Below are 27,951 nucleotides of genomic sequence, written 5' to 3' on the forward strand. Positions count from 1 at the left end.
TGAATGGAGGATTTTAATACAATTAACTTATTACGTGTATGTATGGTTGAATACTAAAACCGTAATATATTCTTGAGGTGAGTTGGCTATATAGACTGGGTTCTAGTCCGATATATTCATAATGAGGTGTGAGTTGGCTATATAGACTGGGTTCTAGTCCGATATATTCATAATGAGGTGTGAGTTGGCTATATAGACTGGGTTCTAGTCCGATATATTCATAATGAGGTGTGAGTTGGCTATATAGACTGGGTTCTAGTCCGATATATTCATAATGAGGTGTGAGTTGGCTATATAGACTGGGTTCTAGTCCGATATATTCATAATGAGGTGTGAGTTGGCTATATAGACTGGGTTCTAGTCCGATATATTCATAATGAGGTGTGAGTTGGCTATATAGACTGGGTTCTAGTCCGATATATTCATAATGAGGTGTGAGTTGGCTATATAGACTGGGTTCTAGTCCGATATATTCATAATGAGGTGTGAGTTGGCTATATAGACTGGGTTCTAGTCCGATATATTCATAATGAGGTGTGAGTTGGCTATATAGGCTGGGTTCTAGTCCGATATATTCATAATGAGGTGTGAGTTGGCTATATAGACTGGGTTCTAGTCCGATATATTCATAATGAGGTGTGAGTTGGCTATATAGGCTGGGTTCTAGTCCGATATATTCATAATGAGGTGTGAGTTGGCTATATAGGCTGGGTTCTAGTCCGATATATTCATAATGAGGTGTGAGTTGGCGATAAAGACTGGGTGCCAGTCAGTTTCTGCTTTAACCAATCCCTACTCTCTCTTACAGCAGAAACAGACTGGTATGGTACCCAGGCTCATATGAATCGTCAGTGGAGTTATCTAAAGCACCTACAGATGTGGGACCAGGCTAGAGATTTATGGTATCTTGTGATTCACCACCAGGGGGCGGACATTCACTATGCATAACCTACAGTACTGTACAAACTACAGTACTGCACTATGCATAAACTACAGTACTACACTATACATAAACTACATAATATAGAATTAAATTATAATGAATTTAGATGTAATATAGAAATGTGAATGAGAATATTTGACTCACTAGTACCACCTCATAAAACAATTATTTTCATACATTTATTAAAATAACTCAAACACAAAGTATATATGTTGTTAGCACACACTAAAATGTCTACTGAAATTGTTTTCCCTACAATGAAAAGATGTATTTTCACATAAATACATAAAGATGATTGTCACACACTAAGTGTCAGGCCAAACATTCCTGCCTGAAGGATAAAACAAACAAAAGAAATATCAAAGAATACCACATAAACAAATAAATATAGTTATGTACAAAGCTGGTGATAGTGGATGAAACTTCAGGTAACTGAAATGCATGCAAAAATATGGATAATGTCAACAAGACTTCTTGCAAGGTTAGTAAGTACTTGTCAGAATGAATCATCTTCATTTTCTTCAGACTTTAAAGTGACATCAGTATTGGTGAGGGGGACTTCTAATCCACACATATTAGACCAAACATCTCACTTTCTCAATGAACAAAATAACAAACATGGGCTTTAACTTTGTATTCAAACCATGACACATCACTGTGGCCGCTGCGTAACCATATAAGTATATTTACAAAAAGTCAAAGATTGTCTTCCTCCCTTTCAGGTGTCAAATAAAGAGGATTCTAACAGTGGACTCTAGGCCACAGACACAGGAAGTAGGTTAATGGGTTACAGAAGGGTTTGATGGAAAACTATATCCTCTATCCTTAATGTGTTTCTGCTTCTCCAATACCTATATACTGTAGCAACACTCCCTCTATCCTGCCTTGGTGCCATGGTAAAATGATGACAAACTGGTTGTATTCTGATCCATTTAATACAGATTTCTTACCCTCCATCTCTCTCCCTCTCTTCGATCCCCCTCTCACTCATCGGCCATTTTATTTCTCTGTTATGGCCCAACCTGGCATGGTTGCCTCCTCTCTGAGGCCAAAGTACAGGGTCTGTTATCAGACCCTCACTGACCACAGGGTACTGCTATCACACTGTCTCTGGTCCTCTCTCTCAGTAGTAAAGTCCTTCAGACTGACTTCAACAGATGACAATAGATTATGACACTGGGTTAGAAAGAATAAATCTGTCTGCTATGAATAAATAGACTTCTATTGTGAATCAACTCTATCAGTATATCTATCTACATCAAAGTCCATACACAATCCAAAACCGTACACACACACACACGAGGAGGCTGGTGGGAGGAGCTATAGGAGGAATAAATGGAACGGTATGAAACACAGTAAACATATGGAAACCATTTTGACTGTTCCATGTATACCATTCCAGACATTACAATGAGCCCCTCCTCCTATAGCTTATCCCACCAGCCTCCTCTGACACACACACACACATTGCATAGTGTCCTATCGAAGGAGTGTGGCCATGGGTGGTTGATGGTCGTGGCTGGTGGTCAGTTGATGTGATGTTGTGGTCACCTCAGTTTAAACTTCACACGTGTACTGTGATGTTGTTGTGGTCACCTCAGTTTAAACTTCACACGTGTACTGTGATGTTGTTGTGGTCACCTCAGTTTAAACTTCACACGTGTACTGTGATGTTGTTGTGGTCACCTCAGTTTAAACTTCACACGTGTACTGTGATGTTGTTGTGGTCACCTCAGTTTAAACTTCACACGTGTACTGTGATGTTGTTGTGGTATTTATGTGGTGGTGGTCTACTTCAGTCCGTTGTTGCTTAGCTTAGCAGGTTTGGTGTCGTTAGATTAGCCCCTTCTCCCTCGCTTTCACCAGTTCAGGACTTGGTCTCAATGATTTTGATGAAGGGAAGAGGCTTGTTGGACGAGTTGGTGGGCTTCAAAGGCTTACTGTGGAGGAGAGGGAGAAAGAGAGAGAGAACAGAGAGAGAGAGAGACAAATGAGATCGATGCCAAGGTTTTACTCTGGGGAACACATTACTAGTGAACAGTTGAGGGACACTATGGGGATGTGCTGGGGTTAGAAGTGTGTGTGGAGGGCTGTGTGAGGCCAGGCGGATGTTTCTGGTCAGTCAGGGGAATGAGGGGCCAGGTGTGTGGCGAGTTGATGACAGGTCAGGCGTGTGGTGAGTTGATGACAGGTCAGGCGTGTGGTGAGTTGATGACAGGTCAGGCGTGTGGTGAGTTGATGACAGGCCAGGCGTGTGGTGAGTTGATGACAGGTCAGGCGTGTGGTGAGTTGATGACAGGTCAGGTGTGTGTGGTGAGTTGATGACAGGCCAGGTGTGTGGTGAGTTGATGACAGGTCAGGTGTGTGGTGAGTTGATGACAGGTCAGGTGTGTGTGGTGAGTTGATGACAGGCCAGGTGTGTGGTGAGTTGATGACAGGTCAGGTGTGTGGTGAGTTGATGACAGGTCAGGTGTGTGGTGAGTTGATGACAGGCCAGGCGTGTGGTGAGTTGATGACAGGTCAGGTGAGTTGATGACAGGCCAGGCGTGTGGTGAGTTGATGACAGGCCAGGCGTGTGTGGTGAGTTGATGACAGGCCAGGCGTGGGTGTGAGTTGATGACAGGTCAGGCATGTGTGGTGAGTTGATGACAGGCCAGGCGTGGGTGTGAGTTGATGACAGGTCAGGCATGTGTGGTGAGTTGATGACAGGCCAGGCGTGTGGTGAGTTGATGACAGGTCAGGTGTGTGGTGAGTTGATGACAGGTCAGGCGTGTGGTGAGTTGATGACAGGTCAGGCGTGTGGTGAGTTGATGACAGGTCAGGCGTGTGGTGAGTTGATGACAGGTCAGGTGTGTGGTGAGTTGATGACAGGTCAGGCGTGTGGTGAGTTGATGACAGGCCAGGCGTGTGGTGAGTTGATGACAGGCCAGGCGTGTGGTGAGTTGATGACAGGTCAGGCGTGTGGTGAGTTGATGACAGGTCAGGTGTGTGTGGTGAGTTGATGACAGGCCAGGTGTGTGGTGAGTTGATGACAGGTCAGGTGTGTGGTGAGTTGATGACAGGTCAGGTGTGTGTGGTGAGTTGATGACAGGCCAGGTGTGTGGTGAGTTGATGACAGGTCAGACGTGTGGCGAGTTGATGACAGGTCAGGTGTGTGGTGAGTTGATGACAGGTCAGGCGTGTGGCGTGTTGATGACAGGTCAGACGTGTGGCGAGTTGATGACAGGTCAGGCGTGTGGCGTGTTGATGACAGGTCAGACGTGTGGCGAGTTGATGACAGGTCAGGTGTGTGTGTGTGTGTGTGTGTGTGTGAAAGAGAGCTTAAGTACTAATTTGTATATGAGGGGGCAGGTGTGTGCTGAGTTGATGACAGGTCTATGATGGGTGTGTGTCTGCCTGTGTTACTGGATGTGAATTACCTGTAGACAATCTGACAGGTCTATGATGGGTGTGTGTCTGCCTGTGTTACTGGATGTGAATTACCTGTAGACAATCTGACAGGTCTATGATGGGTGTGTGTCTGCCTGAGTTACTGGATGTGAATTACCTGTAGACAATCTGACAGGTCTATGATGGGTGTGTGTCTGCCTGTGTTACTGGACGTGAATTACCTGTAGACAATCTGACAGGTCTATGATGGGTGTGTGTCTGCCTGTGTTACTGGATGTGAATTACCTGTAGACAATCTGGGCGTGGCGGTCTGATGAGAGGTGCGAGTTTGACCTTTCACCTCCCAGGAAGCAGTCCATCTGATCATGCATCTCCCGGTTCTAAACACACACACATACATACAGTTGAAGTCGCAAGTTTACATACACTTAGATTGGAGTCATTAAAACTCGTTTTTCAACCACTCCACAAATTTCTTGTTAACAAACTATAGTTTTGGCAAGTCATGCACAATCTACTTCGTGCATGACACAGGTAATTTTTCCAACAATTGTTTACAGACAGATTATTTCACTTATAATTCACTGTCACAATTCCAGTGGGTCAGAAGTTTACATACACTATGTTGACTGTGCCTTTAAACAGCTTGGAAAATTCCAGAAAATGATGTCATGGCTTTAGAAGCTTCTGATAGGCTAATTGACATCATTTGAGTCAATTGGAGGTGTACCTGTGGATGTATTTCAAGGCCTACCTTCAAACTCAGTACCTCTTTGCTTGACATCATGGGAAAATCAAAATAAATCAGCCAAGACCTCAGAAAACAAATTGTAGACCTCCACAAGTCTGGTTCATCCTTGGGAGCAATTTCCAAATGCCTGAAGGTAACACGTTCATCTGTACAAACAATAGTACGCAAGTATAAACACCATGGGACCACGCAGCCGTCATACCGCTCAGGAAGGAGACGCGTTCTGTCTCCTAGAGATGAACGTACTTTGGTGTGAAAAGTGCAAATCAATCCTAGAACAACAGCAAAGGACCTTGTGAAGATGCTGGAGGAAACAGGTACAAAATTATCTATATCCACAGTAAAACAAGTCCTATATCGACATAACCTGAAAGGCCGCTCAGCAAGGAAGAAGACACTGCTCCAAAACCGCCATAAAAAAGCCAGACTATGGTTTGCAACTGCACATGGGGACAAAGATAATACTTTTTGGGGAAATGTCCTCTGGTCTGATGAAACATAAATAGAACTGTTTGGCCATAATGACCATCGTTATGTTTAGAGGAAAAAGGGGGAGGCTTGCAAGCCGAAGAACACCATCCCAACCGTGAAGCACGGGGGTAGCAGCATCATGTTGTGGGGGTGCTCTGCTGCAGGAGGGTCTAGTGCACTTCACAAAATAGATGGCATTACGAGGGAGTAAAATGATGTGGATATATTGAAGCAACATCTCAAGACATCAGTCAGGAAGTTATAGCTTGGTCACAAATGGGTCTTCCAAATGGACAAGGACCCCAAGCATACTTCCAAAGTTGGGGCAACAAAGTCAAGGTATTGGAGTGGCCATCACAAAGCCCTGACCTAGAAAATGTGTGGACAGAACTGAAAAAGCATGTGCGAGCAAGGAGGCCTACAAACCTGACTAAGTTACACCAGCTCTGTCAGGAGGAATGGGCAAAAATTCACCCAACTTATTGTGGGAAGCTTGTGGAAGGCTACCCAAAATGTTTGACCCAAGTTCAACAATTTAAAGGCAATGCTAACAAATACTAACTAAGTGGATGCAAACTTCTGACCCACTCGGAATGTGATGAAAGAAATAAAAGCTGAAATAAATAATTCTCTCTACTATTATTCTGACATTTCACATTCTTAAAATAAAGTGGTGATCCTAACTGACCTAAGACAGGGAATTTTTGTTAGGATTAAATGTCAGGAATTGTGAAAAACTGAGTTGAACTGTATTTGGCTAAAGTGTATGTAAACTTCTGACTTCAACTGTAGGGCCAGAGGTTGGAGGAAGTCAAACCCTACTCTGTGTTGCAGGCATAAAAGACTACAGTTCAGAGCAACAGTAGCTGGTGAACAAAATACTACAAATCCCAGGTATGGTTAGTTGGTACTGACCTCTGCCTCCAGGAAAGCCACCTTCTCCTCCAGGTCTCTGATAACACGGTCCCTCTCCTGGATCACCATACGAGAGTTCTGCAGCTGTACACACACACACACACACACACATCCATGTTATAGTCCTGTCATAGCATGTTATAGTCCTGTTAAAGCATGTTATAGTCCTGTCATAGCCTTTTATAGTCCTGTTAACCTCACTAGGGTAGGGGGCACTATTTTCACCTCCGGATGAAAAGCGTGCCCAAAGTAAACTGCCTGCTACTCAGGCCCAGAAGCTTGGTAAATTTGGATAGAAAACACTCTAAAGTTTCCAAAACTGTTAAAATGATGTCTGTGAGTGTAACAGAACTGTGGCAGGCAAAAACCTGAGAAAAATCCATCCAGGAAGTGGGATTATGTTATGTTTGTAGTTTTCTATTGAATGCCATTACAGTATCCATCGAGTTAAGACTCAAATTGCACTTCCTATGGCTTCCACTAGATGTCAACAGTCTTTAGACATTGTTTCAGGCTTGTATTCTGAAAAATGAGAGCGTAAGACCACTCTGAATGAGTGGACACTGCAGTGTCCCAGAGGTTTTTCATGTGCGCAACCGAGAGCACGCCTTTCTTGTTTTCCTTTTATATTGACGAAGCTTTTGTCCGGTTGAAATGTTATTGATTATTATGACTAAAAACAACCCGAGGATTGATTATAAACATCGTTTGACATGTTTCTACGAACTTTACTGATACTTTTCGGATTTTTCGTCTGTCTGTTGTGTCTGCATTTGAGCCTGTGGATTACTGAACAAAACGCGCAAACAAAACTGAGGTTTTTGGATATAAAAAGGGACTTTATTGAACAAAACAAACATTTATTGAGTAAATGGGAGTCTTGTGAGTGCAACCATACGAAGATCATCAAAGGTAAGTGATTCATTTTATTGCTATTTCTGACTTTTAACCTCTCTAGGGTAGGGGGCAGTATTTGCACGACCGGATAAAAAACGTACCCGATTTAATCTGGTTATTACTACTGCCCAGAAACTAGAATATGCATATAATTGATTTGGATAGAAAACACCCTAAAGTTTCTAAAACTGTTTGAATGGTGTCTGTGAGTATAACAGAACTCATATGGCAGGCAAAAACCTGAGAAGATTCCAAACAGGAAGTGCCCTCTCTGACCATTTCTCGGCCTTCTACACTCTCTTTATTGAAAACTGAGGAACTCTGCTGTAACGTGACACTTCCTACGACTCCCATAGGCTCTCAGAAGGCGGCAGAATGTTGAATGATGACTTTGCAGGCCATGGCTGAAAAACAGTAGCGCATTTGGTAAGTGGTCGATCTGAGAACAATGAGACGGGGGCGCGCGTGCACGTGAAGAGTCCATTTTAGATTTTCAGTCTTTGAACGAAAACAGGGTTTCCCGGTCGGAATATTATCGCTTTTTTACAAGAAAAATAGCATAAAAATTGATTTTAAACAGTGGTTGACATGCTTCGAAGTACGGTAATGGAATATTTTGAATTTTTTTGTCACAATACGCGCCGGGCGCGTCACCCTTCGGATAGTGTCTTGAACGCACGAACAAAACAGAGGATATTTGAACATAACTATGGATTATTTTGAACCAAACCAACATTTGTTATTGAAGTAGAAGTCCTGGGAGTGCATTCTGACGAAGAACATCAAAGGTAATCAAATTTTTCTTATAGTAAATCTGAGTTTGGTGAGTGCCAAACTTGGTTGGTGTCAAAATAGCTAGCCCGTGATGGCGAGCTATCTACTCAGAATATTGCAAAATGTGCTTTTGCTGAAAAGCTATTTTAAAATCGGACATAGCGATTGCATAAAGGAGTTCTGTATCTATAATTCTGAAAATAATTGTTGTGTTTTTTGTGAACGTTTATCGTGAGTAATTTAGTAAATTCACCGGAAGTTTGCGGTGGGTATGCTAGTTCTGAACGTCACATGCTAATGTAAAAAGCTGGTTTTTGATATAAATATGAACTTGATTGAACAAAACATGCATGTATTGTATAACATAATGTCCTAGGAGTGTCATCTGATGATGATCATCAAAGGTTAGTGCTGCATTTAGCTGTGGTTTGGGTTTATGTGACATTATATGCTAGCTTGAAAAATGGGTGTCTGATTATTTCTGGCTGTGTACTCTGCTGACATAATCTAATGTTTTGCTTTCGTTGTAAAGCCTTTTTAAAATCGGACAGTGTGGTTAGATTAACGAGAGTCTTGTCTTTAAAATGGTGTAAAATAGTCATATGTTTGAGAAATTGAAGTAATAGCATTTCTAAGGTATTTGAATATCGCGCCACGGGATTCCTCTGGCTGTTGAGTAGGTGGGACGATTTCGTCCCACATACCCTAGAGAGGTTAAAGCATGTTACAGTCCTGTTATAGCATGTTACAGTCCTGTTAAAGCATGTTATAGTCCTGTTAAAGCATGTTATAGTCCTGTTATAGTACTGTTAAAGCATGTTATAGTCCTGTTATAGCATGTTATAGTCCTGTTAAAGCATGTTATAGTCCTGTTATAGTCCTCTTATAGCATGTTATAGTCCTGTTAAAGCATGTTATAGTACTGTTAAAGCATGTTATAGTCCTGTTATAGTACTGTTAAAGCATGTTATAGTCCTGTTATAGTCCTGTTAAAGCATTTTATAGTCCTGTTATAGCATGTTATAGCATGTTATAGTCCTGTTATAGTACTGTTATAGTCCTGTTATAGTCCTGTTATAGTACTGTTAAAGCATGTTATTGTCCTGTTAAAGCATGTTATAGTCCTGTTATAGTCCTGTTATAGTCCTGTAAAAGCATGTTATAGCCCTGTTATAGTACTGTTAAAGCATGTTATATTCCTGTTATAGTACTGTTAAAGCCTGTTATAGTCCTGTTATAGTCCTGTTATAGTCCTGTTAAAGCCTGTTATAGTCCTGTTATAGTCCTGTTATAGTACTGTTAAAGCATGTTATTGTCCTGTTAAAGCATGTTATAGTCCTGTTATAGTCCTGTTAAAGCATGTTATAGTCCTGTTAAAGCATGTTATAGTCCTGTTATAGTACTGTTAAAGCATGTTATATTCCTGTTATAGTCCTGTTAAAGCATGTTATAGTCCTGTTATAGTCCTGTTATAGTCCTGTTAAAGCATGTTATAGTCCTGTTAAAGCATGTAATAGTCCTGTTGTTGTCCTGTTAAAGCATGTTATAGTCCTGTTAAAGCATGTTATCGTCCTGTTATAGTCCTCTTATAGTCCTGTTATAGCATGGTATAGTCCTGTTATAGCATGTTATAGTCCTGTTATAGCATGTTATAGTCCTGTTATAGCATGGTAGTCCTGTTATAGCATGTTATAGTCCTGTTATAGCATGTTATAGTCCTGTTAAAGCATGTTATAGTCCTGTTAAAGCATGTTATAGTCCTGTTATAGCATGGTATAGTCCTGTTATAGCATGTTATAGTCCTGTTATAGTCCTGTTATAGTCCTGTTATAGTCCTGTTATAGCATGTTATAGTCCTGTTATAGTCCTGTTATAGTCCGGCTATAGTCCTGTTATAGTCCTGTTATAGTCCTGTTATAGTCATGTTATAGTCCTGTTATAGTCCTGTTATAGTCCTGCTATAGTCCTGTTATAGTCCTGTTATAGTCCTGCTATAGTCCTGTTATAGTCCTGTTATAGTCCTGTTATAGTCCTGTTAACTTCTTTGGGCTAGGGGGCAGTATTTTCACATCCGGATAAAAAACGTACCCGATTTAATCTGGTTATGACTCCTGCCCAGTAACTAGAATATGCATATAATTATTGGCTTTGGATAGAAAACACCCTAAAGTTTCTAAAACTGTTTGAATGGTGTCTGTGAGTATAACAGAACTCCTATGGCAGGCAAAAACCTGAGAAGATTTCATGCAGGAAGTGGCCTGTCTGACAAGGTGTTGTTGTTCTTGCTTCTGTTTATTGAAGAGTCAGGATCTTAGCTGTAACGTGACATTTCCTACGGCTCCAATAGGCTCTCAGAGCCCGGGAAAAACCTGAACGATGACGAGGCAGCCTCAGGCTGAAACACATTATTGCCTTTTCCAAGTGGCCCATCAGAGGACAATGGAATTAGGCGCATGCCCGATTCGACCCCGTGCAGTATTTTCCTTCGGCTGTTTACCTAATTGCAGATTCCCGGTCGGAATATTATCGCTTTTTTACGAGAATAATGGCATAAAAATTGATTTTAAACAGCGGTTGACATGCTTCGAAGTACGGTAATGAAATATTTAGAAATCTTTTGTCACGTTATGCGCCATGCGCACGACCGTTATTTACCATTGGGCTAGTGTCTAGAACGCACGAACAAAACGTCGCTGATGGAACATAACGATGGATTATTTGGGACCAAACCTACATTTGTTATTGAAGTAGAAGTCCTGGGAGTGCATTCTGACGAAGAACAGGAAAGGTAAGACCATTTTTGTTATAGTAAATGTGATTTTGGTGAGTGCTAAACTTGGTGGGTGTCTAAATAGCTAGCCGTGATGGCTGGGCTATCTACTGAGAATATTGCAAAATGTGCTTCATCCGAAAAGCTATTTTAAAATCGGACATATCGAGTGCATAGAGGAGTAATGTATCTATAATTCTTAAAATAATTGTTATGCTTTTTGTGAACGTTTATCGTGAGTAATTTAGTAAATTGTTAGTAAATTCCCCGGAAGTTTGCGGGGGGTATGCTTTTTCTGAACGTCACATGCTAATGTAAAAAGCTGGTTTTTGATATAAATATGAACTTGATTGAACAGACATGCATGTATTGTATAACATAATGTCCTAGGTGTGTCATCTGATGAAGATCATCAAAGGTTAGTGCTGCATTTAGCTGTCTTCTGGGTTTTTGTGACATTATATGCTAGCTTGAAAAATGGGTGTCTGATTATTTCTGGCTGTGTACTCTGCTGACATAATCTAATGTTTTGCTTTCGTTGTAAAGCCTTTTTGAAATCGGACAGTGTGATTAGATTAACGAGAGTCTTGTCTTTAAATAGCTGTAAAATAGTCATATGTTTGAGAAATTGAAGTAATAGCATTTCAAAGGTTTTGAAAATCGCGCCACAGGATTCAACTGGCTGTTACGTAGGTGGGACGAATTCGTCCCGCCGGTCCCATAGAGGTTAAAGCATGTTATAGTCCTGTTATAGTACTGCTAAAGCATGTGATAGTCCTGTTATGGCATGTTATAGCATGTTATAGTCCTGTTATAGCATGTTATAGCATGGTATAGTCCTGTTATAGTCCTGTTATAGCATGTGTGCGTCTCACCTGTTCGATCATGTGTCTGACTTTCCTCTGCTGGCTCTTCAGCATGTCATCTAGATGATGGATCTTCTCCTTCAGAATGGCCAGCTCCTTCTCCAACTGCTCTGACCTGAGAAGAACACACAGCATGAGTGGCTGGGAACACTCCTCGTCTATATATATATATATATATATGTGTGTGTGTGTGTGTGTGTGTGTGTGTGTGTGTGTGCGCTCTGTTTATTGTCCTCCTCACCTCTGCTCCTCGTTCTTTCCCTCCTCTCTGATTTTGCGTAATTCCCTGAGTTCCTCCTCTCTGTTCCTCAGTGTGTCTCGTAGGGCTTGGCTCTCCTGCGCCATGCCTCCCAGCAGCCTCTGGAGCTCCTCAATCCTCTGGTCCTTCCTCTCACTACTCTCCTCCACCCCTTTCAGCTTCTCCTCCTGCTCCCCCAGACGCTGGCGCAGATCCACACCCTCAGCCTGCACAGGAAAAGGACAGAGTTAACTCATGAAACTATGACCTACAGCACTTTGGTGTGTGTGTGTGTGTGTGTGTGTGTATGATGTGTGTGTATATATGTATGTTGGTAAGTATGTGTGTGTATGCATGCATGCATGTATGTATGTATGTATGTGTGTTTTACCTGCAGTCTCTCTCTCTCCTCCTGGTGTTTCTTCTCGGCCTCCTGTAGCTGAGCATACAGACGCTTACTGACCTCCCTCATCTTCGCCCTCTCCACCTCATCCTCCCCTCCCTGAAGACAGAGAGAAAGAAAGAGGGAATAAAGGAACTGTTTGTTTCCATAGATTTGAGTGAAGCTCCAAGAATCCACTAATATCCTGTTCATAAACTAATTCAGCCAACAGACTGATCAAAGCACTGTAAACTCCTGGCTCCCCCGGTTTCTGGGAAGTACTGTATACGGTTGTGTACTACTGTATTGTAAAGCCTTGTACAGTAGTGTATTGTATAGTATAGTGTTCGTCTCGGGCCTAACAACATCCGTGCCAATAAATCCTCCAAACACCGTCTACTCTGGGATTATCACTTAAGTACTGTACTGTGTAGTACTGTATTGTGTAGTATTGTTTTGTATAGAATTGTGCAGTACTGTATTGTATAGTATTGGTTTCTTAGTGTTGATTCTACTGTAGTGGGAGCGGCTCGGCCCTTTGTTTACACATTTGAATCAGATTAATGACGAGAGAGAGAGAATGAGGAAACGCAAAATGCTAATATGCAAATAATTACAGAACAATCTATTTTTACATTTCAATGACAGAGGGAGAGAGTGAGAAAGAGTGAGGTGTGACTGTATGTGTCTGTGTGTCATAGCAGGGGTTACAAAGGGAGAGATTCTGATGTAAGCTGAACAAAGGCGAAAGTTTTCCACTCATATTTCTGTAATGCCAACTGCTACTCATGCGTCATTCACACGCTGCACGCACACAAACGGTTAAAGTCAGCCCTATTCACTCTTCTGAAAAGGTTCCTGAATCCTGACATGAATAGCCTTGGGACCGCCCATTATCTGCTTGGCCCCAAGACTAAACCAAAGCTATTAAACAGGCAGTCATTTGGGGAATGTAGAACAATGGAGGGAGAAGAACACAGACACACTCAACAACACAGGAGGAGAGGAGGAACGGACTGTACCAGGCCTTCCAGATCTCTCTCCTGGGTGGTGTCCCTCTCCCTCACCTCTCTTTCTTCTTCTCTCACTCTCTCACCCTCTCTGTATTTGTGAATACACTCACACTAAAATGGACACACACACACACCAATGATCTCGGAACTGGGTCAGTCTAAGACTTGATATGTAGGTGTTAGACACCCACATAAGCTCTCACACACATTTAAGCTCACACACACACACACACACACACACACACACACACACACACACACACACACACCCCACATGAACCTGTGTGTATAGGGCATGTGAAAAGCCCCTCACCTGCCCATCATCTTTAGCTCCTCCCTTTGAGGAAGAAGAGATGTTCTGATTGGAGGGAGTGCTGACTCTGTAGCCACTAGCAAGAAACTGGGGGGAGAGAAGGATGTAGAAAGAGAGGGAATAGTGAGGGATGGAGAGAACGAGAGGAGATATGAGACACACATTTAGGGAGAAGTGACACAAACAGGACATATTTCATATGTCATCATTAGGTATCAAAATGAATGATGACGCTAAACAACTGCTTCCATAACAACACGTGTACACATAAACATTATAAATGTGTTCCATAACAACACGTGTACACATAAACATTATAAATGTGTTCCATAACAACACGTGTACACATAAACATTATAAATGTGTTCCATAACAACACGTGTACACATAAACATTATAAATGTGTTCCATAACAACACGTGTACACATAAACATTATAAATGTGTTCCATAACAACACGTGTACACATAAACATTATAAATGTGTTCCATAACAACACGTGTACACATAACATTATAAATGTGTTCCATAACAACACGTGTACACATAAACATTATAAATGTGTTCCATAACAACACGTGTACACATAAACATTATAAATGTGTTCCATAACAACACGTGTACACATAAACATTATAAATGTGTTCCATAACAACACGTGTACACATAAACATTATAAATGTGTTCCATAACAACACGTGTACACATAAACATTATAAATGTGTTCCTTAACATCACGTGTACACATAAACATTATAAATGTGTTCCATAACAACACGTGTACACATAACATTATAAATGTGTTCCATAACAACACGTGTACACATAAACATTATAAATGTGTTCCATAACAACACGTGTACACATAAACATTATAAATGTGTTCCATAACAACACGTGTACACATAAACATTATAAATGTGTTCCATAACAACACGTGTACACATAAACATTATAAATGTGTTCCATAACAACATGTGTACACATAACATTATAAATGTGTTCCATAACAACACGTGTACACATAAACATTATAAATGTGTTCCATAACATCACGTGTACACATAAACATTATAAATGTGTTCCATAACAACACGTGTACACATAAACATAAATGTGTTCCATAACAACACCTGTACACATAAACATAAATGTGTTCCATAACAACACCTGTACACACAAACATCATTCACTACTGTAAGTCGCTCTGGATAAGAGCGTCTGCTAAATGATTCAAATGTAAATGTAAATGTGTGCCCATACCTTTTGTTGTCCTTTGTTCTTGGTTGCCATCTGTTCCCTCAGGGTCTTCAGACAGTATCTCACCTGAGCAAAACACACACACACACACACCTGTTACTGACAGACTCACACAGAGAGAGAGAAAGTGAGAGAGCGAGAATGTGTCTTACCTCCTGTATCTGGGAGACTTCATCTGACAACATCTTGAGGCTCTGCTGGTGTCTCTGCTGCTCCTGTCTACGATCCTCCAGATACACCTGCAACACATGGAATACAGACGCATTACACACACATTACACATTACACACCCTGGTAACACACACACCCTCAAACATTAAGCCCCACCCACCTTGATGACCTCAACCTGTTCAGCCTTCTCCTCAGAGGGTTTGATTGGTTCAGGCTTCAGAGCAGGCCTATCACTGGTTGGCTGCACCAGAGCAAACGCTCGTCCGATTGGCTGAAAAAAATCAGGGAGGGAGAGGAGTTTGTGATACTTGGAATAGTGTGAAAATATTTCCAATTCTCCAGCATGTGTGAACATGAAGAGATTCTGAGTGTGGTGACATGAATGTGTGAGAGGAGTTACGTGTTGCAACACTAGATTAGGTAGGACACTCAGTGACGGACCAACAGGATATGACATCAAGATGTTCCATTCAGTCCCATATACAGTAGTAGGTATGATATTCAGAATAGCACTGAGAATGTCTGACAGGTTACAAACTAATGGAGGTTCTGTGAAACAGAAGGGGAGTTGTAGAATGTATACAGCATTATAACACATCTGTCATTTAGGTCCACCGCTTCAAGAACAAACTCTGGAAACTATTTATCTGTGTATACAGGATTCCTGTGTTTGTGTGTGTGTGTGAGCAGTGTTCCTGTGTGTGTGTGTGTGTGTGTGTGTGTATAAAGCCCCCATAATCAGCAGACATTACATTTAGCCCTGATTGCTATGGTGATCACCACCATTCCATAAACTCTAAGAGAAAGAGAAAGAAAGAAGAGGGTTAGGGAGCGCGAGGGAGAAATAGAAAGCGCAAGAGAGAGAGAGAGTTACACTGTATAAGTTTAGTAAGCTGGGCAGTGGTCTGTCTCTCCTCTCCAACATTGCTGTCTTAAGAACAGTCTTAAGAACAGTTTCAAGAGCAGTTGCATAAGACTCTGATGGAAACCGAATGGCAGCCATGACATTTTATGACCTGTTTGTGAGTCTGTGTGTGAACTAGCACCCTGTGTGTGTGTGTGTGTGTGTGTGTGTGTGTGTGTGTGTGTGTGTGTGTGTGTGTGTGTGTGTGTGTGTGTGTGTGCTACTCTTTTCTGATTCAACACACTATCAACGTGTGTTAGGGACAGTGACCCCAGCCATCCCCTGGTCCACTAAAACACACTAAAACCCTCAGCGATTTCAGAAGGGCTTAATACTATGTATGTATATTCATTTACAGTAACAGTGAAGGTTCAGAATTCTGTTCTGCCATGGACTTTTATCCACATAGTACACATAGTACACATAGTACACATAGGGATACAATTCCATCCATCCAGGGATGGAGTTCCATGACTTCCTTCCTGTCCCCTCTGTTGTAATTGTAGTAGTTGGCTAATGCATACAGAATTCTAGGTGTGTGTTGAGGGTCTAGGTCTGGTTTAAAGGTTAGGGTTCTAGGTCATGGTTCTAGGTTCTTACCTTGCTCCAGGGTTGTTCTGTGACCCTCCCGGACTGGTTCTGCTGGTGGAGAGTCAGCCTCAGTCTCCTGCACCCATCCTGACGAACGAGACGAAGAAAAGATGAAATGAGAAGCAGTTACAAAGAGCCCGTTATGGGATGGAGAGAGAGAGGGGTGGGGGTAAGGAGGAAACTACTGTAAACGGAGGAGGGGGAAAAAGAGGGAGGAGAAAATGAGTAATACTGTGTAGGACAGAGAGGAAGAGGGAAGGTGGGAGGGAGAGAGGGAGAGACTGACTGGAGGCCAGTACCCAGTAAACTAGTGTGTAGGACAGAGAGGAAGAGAGGGAGGGAGGGAGGGAGGGAGGGAGGGAGGGAGGGAGGGAGGGAGGGAGGGAGGGAGGGAGGGAGGGAGGGAGGGACTGACTGGAGGCCAGTACCCAGTAATCTAGTGTGTAGGGAGCCTGTGGTTAGAGAGAGAGAGAAAGAGACAGAACAGAAGCATAAAGTTGCTCAGAGACAGAATGTTCCATTTGAATGGCGTTCCAACTTGGAAAACCCAGAACTAGAGATCGATGCCAGCACCAATAGAAATCTCCATTAGAATTCCGGGAGACAGTGGGCAGAAAAACTGTACTGAAGTGGGAAGGAACATTTCCATGGTAACCAAGTCTCCCAGTAACCATAAACTAAACTATCTGGCTCCAAAACAATGCAACTCAGGAAGAGTGGGTCAGGGTGAAAACACACACACACACACACACACACACACATACACACACACACACACACACACACACACACACACACACACACACACACACACACACACACACACAGAAACCTAAACTCTCTTCTCACACACATAATACTGTTCCATGAGTCACTATGAGGGCAGTGAGGTCTGGTTGTGTCTCTCCTCTGTACAGGGAACCCCCATATTACCAGCTGAGAGGGGTGGTGTGTGTGGTTGTGTCTCTCGCTGGACAGGAAACCCCCATATTACCAGCTGAGAGGGGGTGTGTGTGGTTGTGTCTCTCGCTGGACAGGAAACCCCCATATTACCAGCTGAGAGGGGTGGTGTGTGTGGTTGTGTCTCTCGCTGGACAGGAAACCCCCATATTACCAGCTGAGAGGGGGTGTGTGTGGTTGTGTCTCTCGCTGGACAGGAAACCCCCATATTACCAGCTGAGAGGGTGGTGTGTGTGTGGTTGTGTGTGTGTGGTTGTGTCTCTCGCTGGACAGGAAACCCCCATATTACCAGCTGAGAGGGGTGTGTGTGTGGTTGTGTCTCTCGCTGGACAGGAAACCCCCATATTACCAGCTGAGAGGGGGGTGTGTGTGGTTGTGTGTGTGGTTGTGTGTGTGGTTGTGTGTGTGGTTGTGTGTGTGCATGAGGCTGAGGGAGCAGGGTTATAGAGATGATAAACCAGACTAACTGGAAACCAACAACACATCATGTTCTCTTTACTCTCCTCTGTGTACATTTCTGTGTCCTGAAGTCTAAACTCAAGTTAACTCTGAGACAAGACAGACACAACAAATACTGTGAAGTTGTAAAGTGTTTGAACCCACAGAAACACACTGTGGTTAGCTACTGTTCCGCTGCATATTGACTGTGTTGTTTTGACCCATCCAGTCAGGCCAGTTAGGAGAGTTACAATATGTGAGGTATGTTGACGTTCTCTGTAGCTCTCTACCCTGCCAGCATTATGTTGGCGCACCAGAGTAGTGCATCACAAAGCCTCCTTTCATCAGCGGCCATTTTAAAACCATTACCCAGAAACCACCCACTAAATGTCTCATTCCTCACTACTGACTCACACTGACAGCCATCACAATGACATAATGACACTTTGGACAAAAACTCCTCCGGACAGATATAAGTAGCACTACATTAAGTAGTATTCACCTGGTAATTACTCAGGAAGTATGTTTTAAGATTGGGTAGGTCATTTTCGGTATACTTACGTGAAAGAATTCAACACTTAACCAAATGGTATGTAGTAGCGCTTGTTTCAGTCAGTGAGGTAGCCATGGGCAGCGCCAGCGGGCATCTCTGGCACATACAGTACACAGTACCTACCAGGCCGTGTGGATCAGGACAAATGAGGTAATAACAGGTATGTGTGTTGCGTAACGATGATGATTGTGTTGTTAGAGAGAAGTGGTGTATGACAGACAGACACGGGTACCACTGATTACCTGTTAGGACAGGACACACACTCAACAAAGACACATGCAGGAAAAGGAGAGAGGATGGAGAGAGGGAGCAGGGGAGGAGAGGACAAGGGAGTGGGAAGAGAGGGAAGATATTGTCAAAAAGGGAGAGAGGGTGAACCTAAATTCTATCAGACTGCTGACTGAGCGCAAACAACCCTCCCCCTCTCCCTCTCCCCCCTCTCACCATCCCACCATCTATCTCTCAATTCTGTCTATTGCCACCTGACAGTAGGACTAATCCAGCAATATAAAGAAAGACAGAAAACAATGAGGGAGACAAAGACCAGCAGAGAGACAGAGAGAGAGAAGCGAGATAGAGAGTAGAGATTGAAATTTAATTGAGAGAGAGAGAGAGAGAGAGAGAGAGAGAGAGAGAGAGAAAGAGAGAGAAAGAGTAGAGAGTAGAGAGAAATAAAGAGAGAATGTTCTGTTAGAGGAACAGTAATGTGTCCCTAGAGACAGGTCCCCTTGCCTCTCGTATAGAAACCATCATCGCCAAACCCACTGGCTCCAGGTCATCTATAAGTCTTTGCTAGGTAAAGCCCCACCTTATCTCAGCTCACTGGTCACCATAGCAGCACCCACCCGTAGCACGCGCTCCGGCAGGTATATCTCACTGGTCACCCCCAAAGCTAATTCCTCCTTTGGCTGCCTTTCCTTCCAGTTCTCTGCTGCCAATGACTGGAACGAATTGCAAAAATCACTGAAGCTGGAGACCCATATCTCCCTCACTAACTTTAAGCACCAGCTGTTAGAGCAGCTCACAGATCACTGCACCTGTACATAGCCCATCTGTAAATAGCCCATCCAACTACCTCATCCCCATACTGTATTTATTTATCTTGCTCCTTTGCACCCCAGTATCTCTACTTGCACATTCATCTTCTGCATATCTATCACAATTTAATTGCTATATTGTAATTATTTCACCACTATGGCCTATTTATTTCCTTACCTCCCTTATCTTACCTCATTTGCACACACTGTATATAGACTTTTTTCTACTGTATTATTGACTGTATGTTTGTTTATTCCATGTGTAACTCTGTGTTGTTGTTTGTGTCGCACTGCTTTGCTTTATCTAGGCCAGGTCGCAGTTGTAAATGAGAACTTGTTCTCAACTAGTCTACCTGGTTAAATAAAGGTGAAATAAATAACATAAAATAGAGAAGCAGACAAAGGTTCATCTAATCCATCACCAAACAGACACACCTTGGCCTACTCTGTACACTATCACAAACAACAAGGATCGGGTAATGGCAGCCATCCACAGGGAAAACAGACTATGGCGACACAGACCCAGTCTGCTGCCCAGAGACCCAGTCTGCTGCCCAGAGACCCAGTCTGCTGCCCAGAGACCCAGTCTGCTGCCCAGAGACCCAGTCTGCTGCCCAGAGACCCAGTCTGCTGCCCAGAGACCCAGTCTGGGTAAATAAGACGTGCACACGGGTAAATAAGATGTGCACACGGGTAAATAAGACGAGCACACGGGTAAATAAGATGTGCACACGGGTAAATAAGACCTGCACACGGGTAAATAAGACGTGCACACGGGTAAATAAGACCTGCACACGGGTAAATAAGACGTGCACACGGGTAAATAAGACGTGCACACGGGTAAATAAGACCTGCACACGGGTAAATAAGACGTGCACACGGGTAAATAAGACCTGCACACGGGTAAATAAGACCTGCACACGGGTAAATAAGACCTGCACACGGGTAAATAAGACCTGCACACGGGTAAATAAGACCTGCACACGGGTAAATAAGACGTGCACATGGGTAAATAAGACGTGCACACGGATAAATAGGACGTGCACACGGGTAAATAGGACCTCCACACGGGTAAATAAGACCTCCACACGGGTAAATAAGACCTCCACACGGGTAAATAAGATGTGCACACGGGTAAATAAAGAAAGTGTTATGAGCATTGTCTGTTCTTTCCTCTGGGGGTACTAGGTGATAAATCTGTACAAATGATGACAGAGTTATGGTTTCCTGTGGAATGAGTTCTAGGCATGTACCTATTCATCTTTACTGAGGGAGTAGTACTTTCTACGCTAGCAACATACATACTTAGCAACAAGACCTGCATGAGTTACTGCTTCCTATAGTGTGGAAATGGAATGAGGTTGTCTTGTTTAGTGTCTGAGTTACTGCTTCCTATAGTGTGGAAATGGAATGAGGTTGTCTTGTTTAGTGTCTGAGTTACTGCTTCCTATAGTGTGGAAATGGAATGAGGTTGTCTTGTTTAGTGTGTGAGTTACTGCTTCCTATAGTGTGGAAATGGAATGAGGTTGTCTTGTTTAGTGTCTGAGTTACTGCTTCCTATAGTGTGGAAATGGAAGGAGGTTGTCTTGTTTAGTGTGTGAGTTACTGCTTCCTATAATGTGGAAATGGAATGAGGTTGTCTTTAGTGTGTGAGTTACTGCTTCCTATAGTGTGGAAATGGAATGAGGTTGTCTTGTTTAGTGTGTGAGTTACTGCTTCCTATAGTGTGGAAATGGAATGAGGTTGTCTTGTTTAGTGTGTGAGTTGATGCTTCTTCTACTAGTTCCTGGTGGTGGGAAGACTGTTTCTGGTTCCTCCTCAGATGAGTCAGAAGGTCATGTCTTGCACAGTTCCAGACAGTGATGTCACATTCTCCATAGCGAGGTAATGGGGAGGGATGGGTGAGCTCAGTAAACATGAGGAATCAGGGTGGATCATGAGGCATTATTTAAAAAGTAGGAATGCTGACAAAAGCCTAGTGACGGAAAAGAAGAGAATTACCAAAACTCTCTGGTGACTGGATGGATGTTATATTTAAGAATGAATGAGAGTGTGGATTAATAGATAGTCATGAGGAATGTACTGGCTGTTCTGTCAATGTTCTGCATAATATCAATACTCACTCTCACAGTGTTCCTTCTATCCAGGCATAGTTCAACTACAGCTGGAGGGCACACATACCTGCATACACACACAAACACACCCTTCACTGTTGCAATTTTGGGAACATTTATTTTCCTTATATTTCGCAGTCCTCCTCTTCTCATAACTTTTAGCCTAAATGGACTTTAAAAGGTCTTTCACAAGGCTATAGCACAGAATCAGCCCGTCCTCCTATATTTATTCCATGTTGCTGTATCTCCCTGGCCTTAATAACCATATTCCTCCTATATTTATTCCATGTTGCTGTATCTCCCTGGTCTTAATAACCATATTCCTCCTATATTTATTCCATGTTGCTGTATCTCCCTGGCCTTAATAACCATATTCCTCCTATATTTATTCCATGTTGCTGTATCTCCCTGGCCTTAATAACCATATTCCTCCTATATTTATTCCATGTTGCTGTATCTCCCTGGCCTTAATAACCATATTCCTCCTATATTTATTCCATGTTGCTGTATCTCCCTGGCCTTAATAACCATATTCCTCCTATATTTATTCCATGTTGCTGTATCTCCCTGGCCTTAATAACCATATTCCTCCTATATTTATTCCATGTTGCTGTATCTCCCTGGCCTTAATAACCATATTCATCCTATATTTATTCCATGTTGCTGTATCTCCCTGGCCTTAATAACCATATTCCTCCTATATTTATTCCATGTTGCTGTATCTCCCTGGCCTTAATAACCATATTCCTCCTATATTTATTCCATGTTGCTGTATCTCCCTGGCCTTAATAACCATATTCCTCCTATATTTATTCCATGTTGCTGTATCTCCCTGGTCTTAATAACCATATTCCTCCTATATTTATTCCATGTTGCTGTATCTCCCTGGTCTTAATAACCATATTCCTCCTATATTTATTCCATGTTGCTGTATCTCCCTGGTCTTAATAACCACATTCCTCCTATATTTATTCCATGTTGTTGTATCTCCCTGGTCTTAATAACCATATTCCTCCTATATTTATTCCATGTTGCTGTATCTCCCTGGTCTTAATAACCATATTCCTCCTATATTTATTCCATGTTGTTGTATCTCCCTGGTCTTAATAACCATATTCCTCCTATATTTATTCCATGTTGCTGTATCTCCCTGGCCTTAATAACCATATTCCTCCTATATTTATTCCATGTTGCTGTATCTCCCTGGCCTTAATAACCATATTCCTCCTATATTTATTCCATGTTGTTGTATCTCCCTGGTCTTAATAACCATATTCCTCCTATATTTATTCCATGTTGCTGTATCTCCCTGGTCTTAATAACCATATTCCTCCTATATTTATTCCATGTTGTTGTATCTCCCTGGTCTTAATAACCATATTCCTCCTATATTTATTCCATGTTGTTGTATCTCCCTGGTCTTAATAACCATATTCCTCCTATATTTATTCCATGTTGCTGTATCTCCCTGGTCTTAATAACCATATTCCTCCTATATTTATTCCATGTTGTTGTATCTCCCTGGTCTTAATAACCATATTCCTCCTATATTTATTCCATGTTGCTGTATCTCCCTGGTCTTAATAACCATATTCCTCCTATATTTATTCCATGTTGCTGTATCTCCCTGGTCTTAATAACCATATTCCTCCTATATTTATTCCATGTTGCTGTATCTCCCTGGTCTTAATAACCACATTCCTCCTATATTTATTCCATGTTGTTGTATCTCCCTGGTCTTAATAACCACATTCCTCCTATATTTATTCCATGTTGCTGTATCTCCCTGGTCTTAATAACCATATTCCTCCTATATTTATTCCATGTTGTTGTATCTCCCTGGTCTTAATAACCATATTCCTCCTATATTTATTCCATGTTGCTGTATCTCCCTGGCCTTAATAACCATATTCCTCCTATATTTATTCCATGTTGCTGTATCTCCCTGGCCTTAATAACCATATTCCTCCTATATTTATTCCATGTTGTTGTATCTCCCTGGTCTTAATAACCATATTCCTCCTATATTTATTCCATGTTGCTGTATCTCCCTGGTCTTAATAACCATATTCCTCCTATATTTATTCCATGTTGTTGTATCTCCCTGGTCTTAATAACCATATTCCTCCTATATTTATTCCATGTTGTTGTATCTCCCTGGTCTTAATAACCATATTCCTCCTATATTTATTCCATGTTGCTGTATCTCCCTGGCCTTAATAACCATATTCCTCCTATATTTATTCCATGTTGCTGTATCTCCCTGGTCTTAATAACCATATCAGATCAGATACGATAAGTCAAGAATGTGGGTGTAGAATGTTTGTTGTTCCATTGTATCTGATAAGGACGACGTTGTATTAGGGGGTGATTCTAATTTGAGAGCTGCATCGTTCCCACACCCCTAGTTGTTTATGTTCAAATATAAAACAAGATAAACCCGACTAGCATGAACAAAGCATAGGTTATGTATATAGCCATGTGCTTCATCATTTGACTGTGTACCTTGACCTTATAATCCAGTTTTATAGCCCTATACCATGCTGATAGGTAAGTTAAGTTCTTAAATTCTGATAGGCTGTTGCTCCTGGTCGAGGTTACCTACAGGCACATATCTAGGATCAGTGTATCATTCTCAAACCTTGACCAAAGGGAATGAAAAGTTAAGGGTCAACATCATGCTGTTGTATGGCTCTGCAGGAGACTGTGTTTATCTGGTGAACGTGTCATGTTGTGGGCCAATGGTCAGGCCCCAGATAGAACACAGACCATCATCAGAGCCATTTGTCTAACAGGGTCAATGATTAACCTTCTCCAGCCAGACAGGAGATTAAGAGCTTCTATACCAGGGATAATGACTGGTGATGTAAACATGTAGGTGGAGCAGAGCTCAAAGGACCTTATAAGGTTGTATAAGCCTGGTTCTCAGTCTGGATGTAGTGTGCCTGCCCTGTGGATCACTGGTTCAATGCCCCTCACAGATGTGTTCCACCCTAAATCACTACAATTATGGTACATGACAATGTCTAACGGGCATAGAGCAGGGGTGTCAAACATACGGCCTGGATCCCGCCCGCGATGGGGACCAATCCTGCCCGCTGCTGGTTTAAGGAAAAATACAAAAATAAAATGTTTTTATACTTTAAAATGACCTAAAGCAAATAATGGACCTACATTAATACAGTTTATTGACTGTGGCCAGCTCACTAATAATCACAGAGGAAGGAGGAAGACCGAATGCGCCCCCGTGGGACAAAATGAGTTTGACACCCCTGGCATAGAGAGAGGACACTGAGGAAGCTGTCTTACTGTAGGGTAAGTAGGCTAGTCTTCTGGCTGACACTACTGTAAGCCCTACATGAAGATGCTCACTTGTGACAGCAGTCTGGTCCCTCTGGCCAGATCACAGATGTTATTTGGGCTAATATGGTGTGTGTGTGTGTGTGTGTGTGTGTGTGTGTGTGTGTGTGTGTGTGTGTGTGTGTGTGTGTGTGTGTGTGTGTGTGTGTGTGTGTGTGTTAATACTATAATTACTAGAAAAAGCCCATTAACACCAGAGGAAGCTAGTAAGCCTGATAAGACTTCAGTCAGGAGGATCTAAGACCAATACTTACTTTGGGACACAAAATGATACCATTAAAGTAAGGTATTGTGCTATCGGTGAAATTAAATATTGTAATTGATGTCAGATTATAATGTAAAATAATTTGCATATCCAACAGGTTGGCATGAATAAATGAAAAAAATATATTTAAAAAAGTGGGAAAAATAAAGCAGCCACATAGTGATAACATAACATAACCTTTGACACACGTCAGTGGCGCCTCTCCGTCTGCCTGCCTGCCAGACTGTCTAGCCATCCGGAACGCAGTGACAAGGATAGTAAAACATGTTCACTTAAATAGTTTTTGTCTTACCGCTGTTCTCTCATCAGCTCTGATGTCCTCAAATGTACACAGACTCCGCGTTACCCCGTTCATCTTCACACAGATAAGATAGATAAATAATTATATAGCTTAAATATGAAAGAGTTGTTCAACGTTGCTTATATAGAATTATTTTCTCTAAACAAACAGGGAAAACGGGTTTTCGTCCTCTTGTCTCCCTCTTGCCCTCGCAGACGGAAGATCACGGTTGATTTGAACAACAGTCGACGCTGCTCTTTACTACCAGTTTAATCAGGCAGTTCCCTCCACTCCCGCCCTCCCTCAGGAATGTATGCGCGTGACCTCAGTGCACAGGCAGCAAAGACGTTGAATAACTAAAGATAGTTCACTCAGGACGTTAACCATCGAACAAAAAATGATCAGTTCCTGTCTACTTAAGGGGGTGGCTCTCCCATAGACACCAATACGACAGCAGCTGGGTCTGGTATTCTTCTTAGTTCATTGACGTCCATGAAACAGAACAAAATAGGGAGTGGGATGTCTCGCTGCCTCTTCTTTCTCTGTAGCCAGCTCGCTCTGTCTCCCGTCACGCCCCCGCGCTGTGCGCTACAACTGAAAAAGTCAGAGGAGCGCTGACTACGCAGGTAAATACCTGTCAGATAACAAAATAATACAACTCAATCTCATTACATCCGAAACTCAATCTCATACCATGCCGATCACATATTAGGAAAATTGTTAGGAAATTACGATATTATTTCAGTTGAGTATTGCATTCAGGTTTGAGGGACACAAATATAGTTGTTCCACAGGCAAATAGGCTACTCATGACCACAAAAACACAGGGAAACTGAACCAGACAAAGTCAGACAGACAGACACAGAGAGAGAGGGAGACAGTGCTCCATCAGTGTGTCCGCAGCAGCAGTAGCATGCAGGTCTCAGTGTTCTGATCCAGAGCTCAGGCTGCACACAGAACCCAAATTGGATCAAAATGTATTAATGGTCATTAATGGTTGCGCTGAGCAGGAGTCTCCATCTTTTTTTGTGTGTATGTTTGTGTGTGGGGGGGGTTCAATGTCCCAAGTATCCATCAAAACATTCCGATACACACACAGTAAATCAGTCTCTTAAACCCACCACGTATATGCCTGAGTGAGGACAGACCCAGACAGCTAAGGTCTCAGAGTGAGGACAGACCCAGACAGCTAAGGTCTCAGAGTGAGGACAGACCCAGACAGCTAGGGTCTCAGAGTGAGGACAGACCCAGACAGCTAGGGTCTCAGAGTGAGGACAGACACAGACAGCTATGGTCTCAGAGTGAGGACAGACCCAGACAGCTATGGTCTCAGAGTGAGGACAGACGCAGACAGCTAGGGTCTCAGTGAGTACAGACCCAGACAGCTAGGGTCTCAGAGTGAGGACAGACCCAGACAGCTAGGGTCTCAGTGAGTACAGACCCAGACAGCTAAGGTCTCAGAGTGAGGACAGACCCAGACAGCTAGGGTCTCAGAGTGAGGACAGACCCAGACAGCTATGGTCTCAGAGTGAGGACAGACCCAGACAGCTAGGGTCTCAGAGTGAGGACAGACCCAGACAGCTATGGTCTCAGTGAGTACAGACCCAGACATCTAGGGTCTCAGAGTGAGGACAGATCCAGACAGCTATGGTCTCAGAGTGAGGACAGACCCAGACAGCTAGGGTCTCAGTGAGTACAGACCCAGACAGCTATGGTCTCAGAGTGAGGACAGACCCAGACAGCTAGGGTCTCAGAGTGAGGACAGACCCAGACAGCTATGGTCTCAGTGAGTACAGACCCAGACAGCTTGGGTCTCAGAGTGAGGACAGACCCAGAAAGCTATGGTCTCAGTGAGGACAGACCCAGACAGCTAGGGTCTCAGAGTGAGGACAGACCCAGACAGCTAGGGTCTCAGAGTGAGGACAGACCCAGACAGCTATGGTCTCAGTGAGGACAGACCCAGACAGCTAGGGTCTCAGAGTGAGGACAGACCCAGACAGCTATGGTCTCAGTGAGGACAGACCCAGACAGCTAGGGTCTCAGAGTGAGGACAGACCCAGACAGCTAGGGTCTCAGAGTGAGTACCACAGAGACGAGGCAGCACAGATATGAACAGGAGTTTGAACAGTGAGACAGACTACCACTGAATATGTCACCCTGAGTCACTGTTCTCCATACATCCCCCTGTTCCTACCCAGTAGTCCTATACAGCACTGAGTCACTGTTCTCCATACATCCCCCTGTTCCTACCCAGTAGTCCTATACAGCACTGAGTCACTGTTCTCCATACATCCA

At 42.8% G+C, this 27,951-nt stretch overlaps 1 protein-coding gene across 2 annotated transcripts; it reads right to left on the bottom strand.

Annotated features, from left to right (window-relative positions):
• Nucleotides 1-1,100: 1,100 nt before the first annotated feature.
• On the bottom strand, nucleotides 1,101-25,960 carry LOC115177494 (tuftelin). Of its 2 annotated transcripts, XR_003872414.1 has the most exons (13): nucleotides 25,669-25,960; nucleotides 16,659-16,736; nucleotides 15,315-15,425; nucleotides 15,136-15,222; nucleotides 14,987-15,049; nucleotides 13,724-13,810; nucleotides 12,407-12,517; nucleotides 12,019-12,242; nucleotides 11,787-11,892; nucleotides 6,471-6,554; nucleotides 4,619-4,713; nucleotides 2,540-2,883; nucleotides 1,101-2,494 (listed from the first exon to the last, which is right to left on the bottom strand). XR_003872414.1 is itself a non-coding variant. In XM_029738315.1 (12 exons), the coding sequence occupies exons 1-12, from the start codon at nucleotides 25,729-25,731 to the stop codon at nucleotides 2,811-2,813; spliced, it is 1,182 nt and encodes a 393-aa protein (XP_029594175.1). In that variant the 5' UTR covers nucleotides 25,732-25,960; the 3' UTR covers nucleotides 1,101-2,810. The 2 variants fall into 2 exon arrangements, 1 of the variants encoding a protein (XP_029594175.1); XM_029738315.1 differs by having other exon boundaries at nucleotides 1,101-2,883.
• Nucleotides 25,961-27,951: the final 1,991 nt, after the last annotated feature.

The sequence above is a fragment of the Salmo trutta genome, chromosome 37, assembly GCF_901001165.1.
Source record: "Salmo trutta chromosome 37, fSalTru1.1, whole genome shotgun sequence".
In the NCBI taxonomy this organism is placed as follows: domain Eukaryota; kingdom Metazoa; phylum Chordata; class Actinopteri; order Salmoniformes; family Salmonidae; genus Salmo; species Salmo trutta.